This window comes from Podarcis bocagei (genome assembly GCF_964188305.1).
Source record: "Podarcis bocagei genome assembly, chromosome: 5".
Classification (NCBI taxonomy): domain Eukaryota; kingdom Metazoa; phylum Chordata; class Lepidosauria; order Squamata; family Lacertidae; genus Podarcis; species Podarcis bocagei.
The window spans coordinates 91,300,776-91,317,212 of record NC_138129.1 but is presented as its reverse complement, the minus strand read 5'-3'; the positions used below and the strand labels follow the sequence as shown (position 1 = coordinate 91,317,212).

General features: G+C 43.8%; 1 protein-coding gene across 4 annotated transcripts in view; it reads left to right on the top strand.

Annotated features, from left to right (window-relative positions):
- PRG4 (proteoglycan 4) overlaps window positions 1-16,437 on the top strand; it is a 41,258-nt gene that overhangs the window by 16,021 nt on the left and 8,800 nt on the right. The window contains exons 5-9 of one of the 4 annotated variants that reach the window (XM_081194265.1): window positions 760-906; window positions 1,908-2,339; window positions 6,327-6,611; window positions 12,717-12,803; window positions 13,353-13,492. In XM_081194265.1, coding sequence (XP_081050391.1) covers window positions 760-906; window positions 1,908-2,339; window positions 6,327-6,611; window positions 12,717-12,803; window positions 13,353-13,492 — 1,091 coding nt within the window. The other 3 variants (XM_081194263.1, XM_081194264.1, XM_081194262.1) reach the window with 3 other exon arrangements.

Here is a 16,437-nt window from a genome sequence, read left to right as displayed (position 1 = left end):
TTTCTGCATGTTACACAGTTGTATAGATCCTCAAACTATTTAGCTGATTATTATCAATAAAAAGTTTGTGAATGTTTATTCAAAACCAGGCAAGGAGTCCAGTTTGCTTTCCTGCGTCTTCAAATACTTTGTAAAGGGTTCCCATTCATCTTTAAAGTCACAGTTATCCTTGTCCCGTAGCTTGTATGTCAGTTTTGCCAGTTCTGCATAGTCCATCGATTTTTCTTGCCATGATTCTTTAGTTGGGGTTGAAAAGGGCTTTCTCTAGTCTTCCAGCATCCCTCAAACGGGCTGAAATCCATTTGAGGCAAACTGTCAGGGTGTTGCATGCCAGCAGTGATTGGGATCAGAACCAAAAGAAGAAGAGTTTGGATTTGATATCCCGCTTTATCACTACCCGAAGTTGTCTCAAAGCAGCTAACATTCTCCTTTCCCTTCCTCCCCCACAACAAACACTCTGTGAGGTGAGTGGGGCTGAGAGACTTCAGAGAAGTGTGACTAGCCCAAGGTCACCCAGCAGCTGCATGTGGAGGAGCGGGGAATCGAACCCGGTTCACCAGATTACGAGTCTACCGCTCTTAACCACTACACCACACTGCCCCCCCTGCTCTTTGGCTATGCCTTCTTTCTCTTCATTTCCCCCCTTTAGGAGTGCATGAAATTAGGGTGGGGGTCACAGGCCCTTCTGGAAGAAGTTGTCTCAGAACTGTATTCTGTACAAATTTTCTTTTTTTGCTGATTGTATGTGCTTGACCGTAGAACATTCTGAACAGTCCTCTTCGTCCTCCTCCTCCTCGAAGATTCGGAGAACGATGGCTTCGTCAACAAATTCTGGCGATAAGCGCAAGAAGAAGAAGAAGGGTAAAACTGACGAGGAATTGGAAGAGGAAGAAGAAGAAGTGAATGGTAAGTTTTGCAATGACGTTTAATCAGCCAGGAGAAATGGTTTGAAAGAAGCAGAACAAGTGAGGTTTCAAAAAATAAAAAACCCGTTTAAAAAAACCCTACCCCTACTCTTATGCATCTTTCTTCTTTCTTGAAAAGTAATCTTAACAGAATGTATACACAAATTCCAGTCGTAAAGGGAAGGGTGTCACTGGTTATATACCCAAGATGCAAAGAAGAACTATGTTTTCAGAATTTCAAAACTTCTCAGAAAAGGACAGATGCACACACCCCCTAAAACAGTAAAGTGATGACTGAGCATGCTCAGTGGTCATGAAATTATTAATTAATTTGGATTAAATATGTAGGTTTAAGTAAGTAAGTGTAAATGTAAGAGTTAACTCTTGGAGCTTATAACAACTAACTTTTAAAAAAATATCTTAGGGTGCAGATTTTTGTGGAACTTAATCCTACAGATAGCTTCAAAATATATTTAGTTGTCTCACTACTACTGCTCAAAAACTAGATTTCAGACGTGGAGATGCCACATAACTAGGTTCCATATGGGTCATTATTCCAAAGTGATTTCAAAAGTCTAAACTGGAAGAAACAAAGTAATCTGAGGTTAAATTTTCAAATACCATGTGGGATGGGGCAATACTCAAGGAATGCAGCACAACACAAAGAATTATACTGTTAAGAATCTTGTTAACATTTATTTTTTCTTTCCCCTGAGCTACAATGAGATAGATCTGTTACACATCAAAAGCAGCAGGTTGGTGATAAGTCCACTAGCATTACTCTGTACAGTTCTACATACTATGTTTATATATATATATGTTTATTGTAATAAGTAGAGCATCAATTTCATAGCGGTCCTCATGACAGTTTCTGACAAATCGCCATTAAAGAGCTATAGAGACAACCATGCTAAAAGGTTTCAAAAGCATGACAAAATGTTTTAATGGTGACACTCTCACAATAACCTGACAATTAACCTCCCTCTTTTGTTTTACCCAAAGAATCATCAAAGTCATCATTAAAATCTTTAAAATCCAAAGCTGTGAAAGTGATTTCAGAGGAGGATGGCAGCGGAATAGACAATGCAGTGACAAATGTAGCTACCACGTCGACAACAACGCAGCCTTCAACCACAACCACCCTGCCTTCAACTACAACCACGACCAAGCTGTCTACGACAACCACAACAAAGCTACCTACAACCACGACGAAGCTTCCTACTACGACAACGACCACCAAGCTTCCTACCACAACCACCACCACAACACAGCCTACGACAACAATGAAGCAGCCAACAACCACGACCACAACAACACAGCCTACGACAACGAAGCAGACAACAACCACAACAAAGCTTCCTACTACCACAACGGAACTACCTTCTACGACCACAAAGCAACCTGACACAGAGAAAACAACCCCAGGAAATAAAGGTATTACAACAACTCCTTTGTCTGAAGATCATGTTAGCCAAAGCCCATCTCCCCAACCTGATAAGGTGACCACATCCAACAGAATTGCTACCACAAAACCACTAAGCTTGCCATCCAGCACTGCTTCTGGTATCACTGAGGCATTGATAATGTCTACTGTGGCTAGTGATAGCATAAGCAAAGACACGAGCTCTGCTGCTTTGAAAACCACCATTATTCCACCTAAAAGTACAACAACAATATCCAAGAGAGACACCACTACTGTAGCTATGGAAGCAACATCAAGAGCTGGTAGAAGCAAGACCAGTGCAGATAGCCACATTGCAACAACAGTGGAAAATAATAAAGCAACAGATAAAACTAATAGACGAGATATAACTACTGCAAATAAAGAGACTGTAGTAACGAACGAAGACACAATTAGAAATGCAGACACTTCAATAACTGATAAATCCATCACAACAAACACAGTAACTGAAACAGCCACAGGTAATAAAGATGCAACAACACAAGCCAGGGAAGACACTGCTACTGTAGTTGGAGAGACTGTAACAACAGGAGAAAGCGAGGGAAAGTTGGCAGGCAGTGAGACCACTACAACAATGAATGCCCTGATCGGTGAAGAGACCACTGCTGCAGATAAGAAAACAACATCTGTAGAAAAAACAGAAGCCGAAGCTTCTAGTCAGGAGCTAACTACAGAAGATAAGGAAGATAGTACACTTGAAACCAAAAACAGTAGGTCTTCTGATAGAAAAAAGATAACCACCCGTCTCACAGATTCAACTACAGCCGATTCACAAGAGACGGATGTAGGTGATAAAGAGACAACTACACTTGTGAAAAAGACGACTATAGAGAATAAGGAAACAGCAACAAACTCTAAAGAGAAATCTGTTACCAAAAAAAAGAGTTCTACTATTATTGAAGAAATAATTACATCTGCTGAAATGACGGCTTCAGAAAACCCCAAGGATTCAAGCACAACTGCTTTTACTGAGAGGATGTCAACTACAGAGTCGGCAACCTTAGATGATGGCTCTGTTTCACCATCAAGTACAAAAGGCACAGACACAAAAGAAATAGGAGTTACATCTCAGACTGTCAGGGAACCTAAGCCAACTCAGAAATCAACTAATGAGCCAGTTAACTCGGTGAGTCCACAAGACCAACAAACAAACTTATTCTCAACAACTCCTGCTACTTTGTTCACAGATACACCTCAGTCTGAGGGAAATTTTAGAAGTGCCAGGACAGAAAGGAGTACTACAGTCACAGAGACAATAACAACACAGACTGAGCCGCCAAGTGACTTAGGCAATCTTGATGATAAAAATGGCAGACCAGAAATTGAGAGTCCAGAAGGAACAACTATCAATTCAGAAACAGCAATTCAGGGAGATCCAACAAGTGGCACACCTACTCCTGATAGTAATGTTCAGGGTGACAAACGAGAAGAGACCACTGCAGTTGCAGATACATCAATAACAAGTGACACAGCAAGTATTAATGATAAGACTGACACAGTAGAAAGTGGCACCAGCATTACTACTACCACTACACAGACTGATCTAGGTGATACAACCAGTCCTGATGGTGTTGATAAAGGTGACAAACCAGAAGGGACTTCTACAGTCAGTGAGACAACAACAACACAGACTGTTCCAGGTGACACAACCAATCCCGATGGTACGCCTGGAGTCCCAGGGACATCAATAACACAGACTACTCTAGGTGATGGAACTAATCCTGATGTGGTTGATAAAAGTGACAAACCAGAAGGGACCACTACAGTCACTGAAACAACAATAATACAGACTGATCCAGGTGACACAACCAATCCCGATGGTGTTCCTGGAGTCCCAGGGACATCAATAACACAGACTACTCCAGGTGATGGAACTAATCCTGATGAGGTTGATAAAAGTGATAAACCAGAAGGGACCACTACAGTCACTGAGACAACAATAATACAGACTGGTCCAGGTGACACAACCAATCCCGATGGTGTTCCTGGAGTCCCAGGGACATCAATAACACAGACTACTCCAGGTGATGGAACTAATCCTGATGAGGTTGATAAAAGTGATAAACCAGAAGGGACCACTACAGTCACTGAAACAACAATAATACAGACTGATCCAGGTGACACAACCAATCCCGATGGTGTTCCTGGAGTCCCAGGGACATCAATAACACAGACTACTCCAGGTGATGGAACTAATCCTGATGAGGTTGATAAAAGTGACAAACCAGAAGGGGCCACTACAGTTACTGAAACAACAATAATACAGACTGATCCAGGTGATACAACCAATCCCGATGGTACGCCTGGAGTCCCAGGGACATCAATAACACAGACTACTCCAGGTGATGGAACTAATCCTGATGAGGTTGATAAAAGTGACAAACCAGAAGGGACCACTACAGTCACTGAGACAACAATAATACAGACTGATCCAGGTGACACAACCAATCCCGATGGTGTTCCTGGGGTCCCAGGGACATCAATAACACAGTCTACTCCAGGTGATGGAACTAATCCTGACAAACCAGAAGGAACTACTCCAGTCACTGTGACAACAACACAGACTAACCCAGGTGACACAACCAAGCCTGACAGTGTAGATAAAAAAGACAAACCAGAAGGGACTACTACAGTTACAGAGACAATAATAGCACAGACAGATCCAGTTAGTGGAACACCCAGCCCTGTTGGTGATGATAAAGATGATAGGCCAGAAGGGACTACTACAGTCACAGAGACAACAATAATACAGACCGATCCAGGTGACACAACCAAGCCTGATGGCATTGATAAAAGTGACAAACCAAAAGAGACTACTACAGTCACAGAGACAACAATAATACAGATGGATCCAGGTGACACAACCAAGCCTGACGGTGTTGATAAAAGTGACAAACCAGAAGAGACTACTACAGTCACAGAGACAACAATAATACAGACTGATCCAGGTGACACAACCAAGCCTGACGGTGTTGATAAAAGTGATAAACCAGAAGAAACTACTACAGTCACAGAGACAACAATAATACAGACGGATCCAGGTGACACAACCAAGCCTGACGGTGTTGATAAAAGTGACAAACCAAAAGAGACTACTACAGTCACAGAGACAACAATAATACGGACTGATCCAGGTGACACAACCAAGCCTGACGGTGTTGATAAAAGTGATAAACCAGAAGGAACTACTACAGTCACAGAGACAACAACAATACAGACTGATCCATCTAGTGGAACACCGAGCCCAGTTGATGATAAAAAAGACAGACCAGAAATTATAACTACAGTCAAAGAGACAATAGTTACAGTGACTACCCCTCAAAGTGGCACACCCAGCCCTGATGGTCAGAATGACAGGCCTGAAGTAACTACAGTAACAGAGACTATAATAACAGAGATTAATCCAATCAGCCCTAGCAATGCTAATGAAAACATTCCTTCAACTAGGAATCCAGAGACCCCAGAAAAAACAACACCAAACCCCAAGCCGCCAAATGATCAGCCGAATCCCAAAGGCGATGAGAATGGTGACAAACCAGATGATACTACAAAAGTAACAGAGACAACAACAATAATTACACAGCCCAAGTCACTCAGTGAAACACCAAGTCCCAATCAAAGTGACAAGCCAGACAAGCCAACTCAAGTCACACAGACAACTACTACCATCAAAACAGAATCCAAACCACTGAGTGATTCCCCTAACCCTGAGGAAAGTGACAAGCCAGATAGCATCACTACAGTTACAAAAACAACTACAACTACCACAACAGAATCAAATCCCAGTTCACCTAACCCCGATGACAATCCTAAAAATGGCAAGTCGGAAGTTATCACTAAAATTACACGGATAGTAACAACTACTACAACTACAACCACCACCCAATCAAATACAACTGACCATCCAGAAACAACCACCCGTGATGTTACAACTAATACAAAAATTGATCTTGTTTCAGATAGCGAACCCACCAAGGAAACGCCAACTAACAAGAATACAAACACTACAGTAACACAGGTGACTACAACTTCCTTGAAAACATCAAAAACCCCTGACACCCCATCCTCGACTGTGGACAAGACTACAACGTACACCTCCACTTTGCCCACCATACTTATACCTACAAAAAGAAAAACTACGACATACTCCACAATCTCTAGCGTAAGGCTTCCCGAGTGGATTACCAACCTAACTGCAGAGTATGTTCGGCCAGAAAAGTTTGTCACACCTCTGTTGTACAAAGGTATGTTTACTACTACTACTTTTATTTTATTTTTACACTTTTTAAATTTTTAAATTTCTTTTAATGCAATTGAGATAAGATAGATAAATAAATAGACGATAGATAGATAATTGAATTTTAGGGTGGGTTATGTTAAAAAAAAAGGGACACGGGTGGCGCTGTGGGTAAAACCTCAGCGCCTAGGACTTGCCGATCGCATGGTCGGCGGTTCGAATCCCCGCGGTGGGGTGAGCTCCCGTTGCTTGGTCCCAGCGCCTGCCAACCTAGCAGTTTGAAAGCACCCCTAAGTGCAAGTAGATAAATAGGGACCGCTTACTAGCGGGAAGGTAAACGGCGTTTCTGTGTGCTGTGCTGGCTCGCCAGATGCAGCTTGTCACGCTGGCCATGTGACCCGGAAGTGTCTGCGGACAGCGCCGGCTCCCGGCCTCTAGAGTGAGATGAGCGCACAACCCTAGAGTCTGTCAAGACTGGCCCGTACGGGCAGGGGTACCTTTACCTTTTACTTTTATGTTAAAAAAAGAACTGTGTATCAATAACTGTGCTGGTCCCGAGGGTTAACCATGCGGCAAGGTCCGAGTCCAGTCCGAGGTCGAGGGTGCGGTATGGAGGCTGTCCGTCAAAGCTGAAGTGGGGTCCAAGGCAGGGAGTCGGGTAAGGTCAGGAACACTGGCGGAAGAGCAGGACAGGGTGCAGGCAGGAACAGGCTAGCAACAACGTTGCTCCCGCAACCTGGGACTGGGGCTGACTGGTTTTTATCTGCCCCGAGGCATAGGGCGGCCCCGGTCCACAGGTGACTCGCCTCTCCTGGCCTGGAAGCGAGCATTCCTCCTGCAGGAACTTAGTTCCCTCCGCCTCTCTGCCCTGAGCCTCTGCAGCTCAGGAGAGGCTGGAGGGTTACCGGACCCAGAGGCAACCTCAGCTTCCTCTGACGGGGCTGAGGGTGGAGCACCTGCAGGCAATGGGTCCTCCATCACCTCAGGAGCTAGAGCAGACTCAGCTTGTGCCTGCACCTGAGGACCCAGCACAGGTGAGGACCCTTCAGGCTCATGCCCCAGCCCCGGCTCAGCTGGTTCTGGAGGCGGGGAATCCTGTGCAGGCTGGGATCCCTCAGGTTCAGCCTCCGAGTCCGAATCCCAGGCCATCACAATAACTCTCTCTGGAGTGAAGTTTTGAAGAGCTACATGGGATTCTAGAAAATGTCAAAGGAGAAATGCTTCCTATGTTTCCCCTCAAGTCTGAACGTGGGCAGTCTTTGCCAATCTGGTGCCCTCCTTATGTTCTGTAATATAACTCCTATCGGCCCCAGCTACCACGTAGTCTGAAATACCTGGAGGTTGACAACAGATAAGCGATGGTAACATGACAGGCGTATTTATAAAGGTATTTTTCAAATACAGTGTGGTCCCACTTCATTATACAAAGTTTTAGCATTAACATTTGCAATATTTAGTGCGAGAGGCTGGCTAGAATTGACACCCCCCCCAGACATACGGGCCACAACATATCTGCATGCATCTACTGGGCGTAAAAATATGAAAATGTTTGGCTGTCTTCATGTCCTTGGGGAGAAATGGCAACCTTTTGGTTAGAACAGGGGTCGGCAATGCGCGGCCCGTGGGCCGGATGCGGCCCACGAAGACCGTTTTACCCGCCCCCTGAGCCACCGAGCCGCACTGCCCGCTCGGCAAGTCCCTGCGCTGCACCGTGCTGGTTTAGTGCAGAGCACGGGGACTTGACGAGCGGTGCCGGAAATTGTGTCTGCGCATGTCCAGACGCTGAAAAATGCTTCTGCACAGGTGCAATTTTGGGCGTCTGGGCATGCACAGAAGTGATTTCCAGCATCACGCTGCGCCAGTCCGGCCCACGGAAGATCTCTGTGGGAGTGATCCAGCCTATGGCCGGTAAACCTTGCCGACCCCTGGGTTAGAAAGAGAACTCCAAAATAATGCACGAGGTAACTGTTTAGTATTTTTAGATTTCCAGGTGGCAAGCAGGATTGTGGAGTGAGATGCCCTGGTTATGCTCTGTACAACTGTAATGTACTGGAAGAAAGGGCAACTCTTTAGAATGCCCTACGTATAATAACCCTTCCCCTGGCAATATGTAGCAGCAGGATCCTTATACTTGCTTTTGACCATTCTTTAATAGTTTTCTTTGTGTTTTGCTTAAAGCTGAAGTCAAGAGTTTTACAGATTCACACTTTACATTGTGGAGAACGTCTTGTAAAAATCAACAGGTGTTAATAATGCCATGTTTGATCATTCTTGTTGCTAACATAGTCTCCGCGATAAGTTAGTTTTACATTGTCTGCACCGAAGTTCCACAGTCTGATGAGGTGATGAGCCCCAGCACCAACACCATAAAGCACTATTTGCCCCACATGGATAGGAAACTGCAATACAGGTCCAGTGGAATGGGTATGGACTCACAAAACCTTCAAGAACAGAAGTGGCCAAGGCATGCATGCGTTTGTGTTGCCAAGGTGCTGTGAATCTGTCCCCTTCCGGCCATTTGGATGCAGCAAGAACTGCATACACTATTCATTGGAGTTTAAATCGGGCCACAACTCTATGGATTACAGATACAAATGAGTTCTGTCTTAGCATTGGGCAGCCCACCAAGACCTCCAGCTCACCTGCTGGAGGATACCAGAGGGTCAAGCTTGTTGTGGGTTAGATCTATGATATACCTCAAATAGGTACAGTGGTACCTCTGGTTGTGAACGGGATCCGTTCTGGAGGCCCGTTCGCAACCTGAAAAGAGCGCAACCTGAAGCGCCGTATCTGCACAGGTGTGCGGCACGATTTGGTGTTTGTGCACATGTGCGCAGTGCAATTTAGTGCTTTTGCGCATGCGTGAGTGGCGAAACCTGGAAGTAACCCTTTCTGGTACTTGCGGGTCGCCACGGGACGTAACCTGAAAGAACGTAACGTGAAACAAACGTAACATGAGGTACGACTGTACTACCCCACAGGCTGGCCATGCTGGGGAGTGCTATGGCCATTGGCCCCTCCCTGGATGTTTGGATAGTAGCATCTCCCCTGTGGATCCCTTTTTAAATTTTATTTTGACAAAGTAATAATCATAAATAAATAAGCTTAAAAATGTGCACCCCACCACCAAGACCATTCCATTGTAACTATCCAACCTCCCAAAATTTCAACACCTCTTGCGATGGGGTGACCCCTTTCAGTTTTAACAGTACAAATTCTACAAACACCTTCCATTTCTCCTCAAAATCATTTTTCCTGCGTATTCCCCATCTTACCTTAATGGCACATGTTAATTTATCATTAATAGCTATATCCCACACCTCTTTATACCATTCTTCCATTTTATATTCTTCCTAGCTATCATAATTCGTGCAGCTGTCAATAAATTTGTGAGCAAGTCCTTCGTAGCCTGTGAACCTTCCACCCCATTGTAAATTGATAATAATGCTACCTCTGGACTTTTGGTCAGCTTTAACCCAGTGATCTGTGGATCCCTTTAATGGGATACCCCACCACCATGGAGGGAGAAGCCCAGACACACAATGCCCTCTCTGCCACTGACTAGGAATATACCCAATGCCATATCCATCAAAGTTATGGCCATTGCTATGAGGAAGGCAAAACCCTCAGACAGGCCCAATTAGCCTGATAGGACAAATCCCTGCCTGCCCCGAATACGGCAACCATAAAAACCATGGCAAGGTCAAGCAAATACATTCAATTGCCAAAAACAGTAAGACCATGACTGAGGGAGGGTAGGAGGGAGGGAAAACCGAAGCCAACTGTGTTCCCAAGCGAGGGACACATTGGCATTTATTCTCTCAGAGTAGACCCAGGTGAGGACTCCTGAGGAGTTGAGCCAACCATACCCACAGCCACACCTGTGGTTGGCCACAAACATGGGTGGGCACATTTGAATCCTGTGTCGGCCAGGAGAGGTTGGAATGTCTTCCAATCAGGCGGAAGAGACCAGGGGTGTGTTGCAGGAAGGGCGACGGCGTCAGAGGTGGCGGCGGACTGCAAACACTGTGTCACTGAAAGGGTGAGCGGATAAGGCTCATGCAGTGTGCAACGTGCCCAGCTTCTATATATTACAAACCTAAGTGTCCAACCCTCACCTAATCCCATCTGCATGAATACACTGCACTCTTAACAGTACTAAAAAAGGACTTGGAATAACCATTGGTAGCAACATGCAGTTGTGATGGCGGTGGCAAATCTTGATATAATCAGTGCCTTTATGTTGATTCAGCTCCACCAGAGGGTGTATCCATTCTCTAGCCTTCAGCCAGTTGGCGTGAAAGAACCCTGACAAAAATACACTCAGGTTGTATGTGTACAATTCAGAAATACTTTGCAAGAATGATGTGTTTCCTTAACATTTCCCACTTCCCCCCCAATCCATTGCCATGTTAGAAGAGCAGAGAAAGGTGAAGAAGCCTTGTAGAAGAGCAACAGTCGCAATCATAGACCTGGCAGGTGTAATTTCAACTCCTAGACTGGAATTACACGCTAAGCTGTGTTGTATTTTACTTTATTTTCCCCAAGGAGCTCAGGCGTGGTCTACCTACACCCATGATACTCTTACATTATGTTGGGAGGGGTTGGTAAAGTTAAGCTGACAGAGAGTGACTGGCACACACTCACCCAGCAAAATTTATCGACAAGCAGGGATTTGAACATAAATCGTATGGGTCCAAATACAACCGTCTTCTCAACACCAACGTTTCCCCCCCCCCAATATGTGGGTATTTCTATGAGTACATTTAGCAATACATTAACACCAGAAAGCAAAAGATCCATGTGACAGGAGGGATCCAGCTTCAAGCCGTTCTGTCTTTGCCAAAACCTGCCTCAGAGGATTGTTGTAAGGATAAAAATGAGTGGGACCGTACCACCTAACAGCTTCTTTAAGAAAGGGTGGAACAAGACTAATGAATTTGAGCGTTGCCAAAAATTATTCCCATATGAGCCCATGCACCCAGTTTCTCATCTGCAATACAATAATGATCAATCTCATGCATATGAGTGGTATAGAATATTACCACCACCTTCCAGTAGACATATCAAAAGACTAAGCTGTATTTTTTTTAAAATTATTTTATTGAATAAAGTGTATCAAATGGTGCCCTTTGGGTTGATACGAATGTTAAGATCAAAGCTTTTGAAGACCATGTATGGTTGCATCTACACCATGGCTTCCCCCAATGAATCCTGGGAGCTGTAGTTCGTTAACGGGGCTGGTGACTGTGCTATGTGAAGGGTCAAATAAAATTTCCAAGATTCTTTGGGGGAAGACATGGCTATTAAAGTGCTTTAAATGCATGGTGTCAATATGAGCAAAGTATCAGAGAAGTATAGCGCTGGAAGGAATCTTTTTGACCATCTGGATCAATCTTTTCCAAACTTGGCCCTCCAGCTGTTTTGGGACTACAATTCCCACCATCCCTGACCACTGGTCATGCTAGCTAGGGATGATGGGAGTTGTAGTCCAAAAAACAGGTGGAGGGCCAAGTTTGGAAACACTGAACCTTGTCCAACCCCCTGCTCAGTGCGGGAAATTTAGGGCCAGAGCATCTCCAACAGATTCTCTGATTAGTCTTTGCTTTAAGACCTCTAGACTTATCACCCTGATAAGTAATGTGTTTGACTGTCAAACTGTTCTTACTGGCATGTAGTTTCTCCTCATGGCAACTGAAATCTACCTTCCTTTAAACTTTAGCCTCTTAGACCCAGCCCTGCCTTTTGTTCCTTGCTCCTCTCCTCCAGGATAAAAATGCCCAGTTGCTCCAACCTTTTCCTCATAACAGCTTGTTTTCCACGATTTCGTATGGTCTGATTGGAGAGCGAATCACTGGATTCTTGAGAACCTTCTAGAACCGGTCAGTGCAAATATTTTGGAGAGGAGCGCTCAATGTCAATTAGCAAGGAGTACCTTAAATCTGGCATTTATCTTTGTGAGAATTGTGTCCTTGGAACAAGTCTTAGGGTTAATGCCCAGTGAATATTGTTATCATAAACTAAAGCGTTTAGGATTAACCTTTTTTAGTAGAGGATCCTTCACGATATAAAACTTGGAATTGTAAAATTAAAATGACTTATTTTGTACCAGATGTACCTCAAGAGATGAACTTATGTAACCGGAAGCCGGCAGATGGGATAGTCCCTTTACAAAATGGATCACTGGCTGTATTCAGAGGTGAGTAAGCAGACTGGTGAGCTTAATGTTGTTGTTTTTTTACAAAATATGACAAAAATGCAGAGCATATTGTTATGTACATATCAGTCCGAGTTCAGATGAATGTGCTTTCAACTAAACACATACACACAAATGACTGATGATTCTTGGTGGACAAGTATCCCCAACCTCACCCACATCAAAAATACACTGTCCCCGCCTTAAAAAGACACAGCCAGTACAATGGTACTTAAAAAAGCATGGAACTGCCAAGGGAGATGTACATCAAATAAGCCTACTTCTATAGAGTCGTCTCTCTCACTGGACTGGGACAATTATGTTTCAATGGCCAAAGAACACTTGCCTTTTGCAGAAAATAGCTACCACCGTCTTCAAACCACCAAAAACAACATGTACAGGATTCCACAAATTAATGCACCAGGGCACCACTCTTGCCCCTTCTAGCAAGTACCCCTATATTGAGAAGGTTGAGTACTACAGAGAGACTGATTCCTGAGGATTAATCCATTCCCCTTTCTCCACCCCTTCAACCTCTGCTTGATTTTGCAGGCCATTACTACTGGTTGCTGAATGGAACGAGTCCGCCATCACCTTGCCCCCGTAAAATCACAGAGGTGTGGGGTATCCCCTCTCCCATCGACACAGTCTTCTCTAGATGTAACTGTGATGGCAAAACCTTCTTTTTTAAGGTGGGTCACATGAATTCCTCAATGTGCATTTTGACATTTGTAGGCGGCGATTATAACCTGGAGGATCATCAACGTCACACGAAAACAAACATAACCTGGATTTTGCAACCATAAAATGTCACACTCTGCATTGCTTATATCCTTACTTACCATGCACCGGTTAATTCAATGTTGATTGTTGGTTGTCCAAACTATTCTTTGTACAGATGGATGTGTTTTGTAGAATCTGTGAAGTTTTATTTCTGTGGCGGTTTCGGTCAGATGCAAGAAAGAAGTTGTGCTTTTCTCTGAGGCACTTAACTTGTGTCTGGGCTGTACAACTTCAGACTGTAGGCAGGATTCACATGATCAAATGTTTCCTTAAACAAAAATAAAACAAAATGATTAATTCCCCCCTCACAGAAAACTAGCACTACCATATCAGGGTTCGTCCTCTCCTGACCACCATTATTTGAGCACCACATAACAGCTATCATTTTCTGGCTTGAAATACTTTCATGGCCATTTCTAGAGCTGAACTAGGATACAATCCAACAATCTTAGTGGACTTAAGCATGCCTAAGGCTGTAATTCAATGCACTGTTACCTAGGAGTAAGCCCAACTAAACATAATGAGACTTCTTTCTGGGGAAAGAGGCTCAGGGTTATGTTACCACTGTGTTAGATTGAGGCCACTGGTACAGAAGTTTTTCCAAGTGACCTTTTTATTGATAATTTATCCTGACTGGTTTGCACAAAGTTTGCAGGGTGCCTATGCAAGTCTGTTGTTCATTAAGTCTTCATTCTCACTTGTTTGCGGGGAGGTGATATGACATTGTATCAAGCAATAGCTCTCTCAAACTTTCCTTCTTGTACACTGCCCAGTTTTTAAAATACTGTATACAGTGGTACCTTGGCTCACAACCATAATCCGTTCCAGAGGTCCATTTGTAAACCAAAACAGGTTGTAACCCAAGGTGCGCTTTCGCCAATGGGGCCTCAAAAAAAAAAGGGGGGGGGAGAAGGAAAAAAAAGAAGAAGGTCGTAATCCAAAAAAAGGTTGCAAACTGGGACATACACTTCCGGGTTTGACGTGTTTGTAATCCAAAACATATGCAAACCAAGACGTATGCAAACGAAGGTACCACTGTATATATTTTGGGAAACGGCTTTGTTGTGCAAGAGTGGCGAATTCACTTTAATTGTGCAGACCGAATTTGTTGGTATGCAGTTGAATCCCACCCATGAAACAGAGAAGGACTTTAGGCAGCATCAAAGATTAAGGAAGCATATGCTGTATTCACCTTTAAGCACAATAAGGAGTGGGAAAGTTAATGAGCACAAGCAAAGCAGTCAGTCAGCTAAATAAATCTCAATATCTGATTTTTAATCAATTACATTGGCACAAATTTGGAAGAGGTTTTTGTCAAACGTGTGGAGGGAAAACCTTAAAACATGTTGCAGAGTTTACAAAATATAGACCAGAGGCAATTATATTCCACCCAGTGGAGCTTGTGCTGAAGGCAAATGAGCATCACAGTCACAAATCCAAATATATTCAGGATTGGCACAGTCCATAAAAAATCCAGTTGCAGCACTTACAGAAACTTACAAACTTATCTTATGAGACTAAAACCTTAACACTAAGCATACTATGTACAGAACAGAGATAGAAAGAGAAAGGGAAACCCAGTCTCCTTTTGGCCTATATTTATAGTGAGCATGACCTTAATTGGAAAGAGGTAAGAGAACCAGTTCAAATCAAATGTACTCAGAAATAACCCAAACAATCATGGCCCTTCTGTCTGCCTCTCTCACACAGAGAACCTTCTAGAATCCTCTTGAATTCATAGGAATAGGAATAATCTCTGTACATCAGCTTAAGACTTTATGCACTAAGAAATGCAAGCTGACACTCCCCCCCATTTGTTAGTTGCAGGAAATATTGATCTGCAAACCACTTATGGAGGGGGATTTCATGTACACCTTCCTTCTACATCTACTTATCCAAAACACGAGTCAGCTCCTCCTGAAATTTACCTCAGGAAATGGGAAACACCACCAAGCATTCAGCTCAAGTCCCATAAAGACAGCTTCTGACCAGCTTACCCAACCTGCTTACTCCCCAGGAACACCTGGCACAGGCATTGCATTAAATAACGAGTGTCAATTACCACCAGCTGATCCAGCTTCCATCTTTAAAGGAACACTTCCCAAAAAGTGGGAGTAGGACCTCTGTTCTTACTAAGCAAAACCTTTAGGTAGCTCACTTTGTGTCGTTCAACACGAGGGTTCTCTAAAGAGCCAGTTCAAACCACCTGTACTCAGAAATAATCCAAACCATCATGACCCTTCTGCCTGCTTCTCTCACACAGAGAAGCTTCCAGAAGGGTCCAGGTGGTTTCAGTTGGTTCTCTTATCTCCTTCCAATTAAGGTCATGCTTAAGAAGGTTGAGTTGTTTTTTCTGGGAGTCAGGGTGTCTTTCTGCTAGTCACAGAAGCATATGGGAATACTGTTTTTCTGCTGATAAATTGTCGGTTTAGCAACAAAAGGCTAGGTTTTATTCTTGTAGAAGGAAGGTGTACATGCAATGTTTTTTATCCTATAAGTGTTTTGCAGATCAATACTTCCTGCAACTAACAAATGGAGGGAGTGTCAGTTGCATTTCTTATTGCAGAAAGTATTGATCTGATGTATAGAGATTATCCCTATTCTGATTAATTCAAGAGGATTCTACAAGCTTCTGGAAGCTTCTCTGTGTGAGAGAGGCAGGCAGAAGGGTCGTGATGGTTTGGGTTATTTTTGAGTACAGTGGTACCTCATTTTACGAACTTAATCTGTTCTGGAAGTCCGTTCTTAAACCAAAACCATTCTTAAACCAAGGCGTGCTTTCCATAATGGGCCTCCTGCCGCCGGTGCCCTTCCACCCTTCAGATTCTGTTCTTAGACTGAGGTAAAGTTCTCA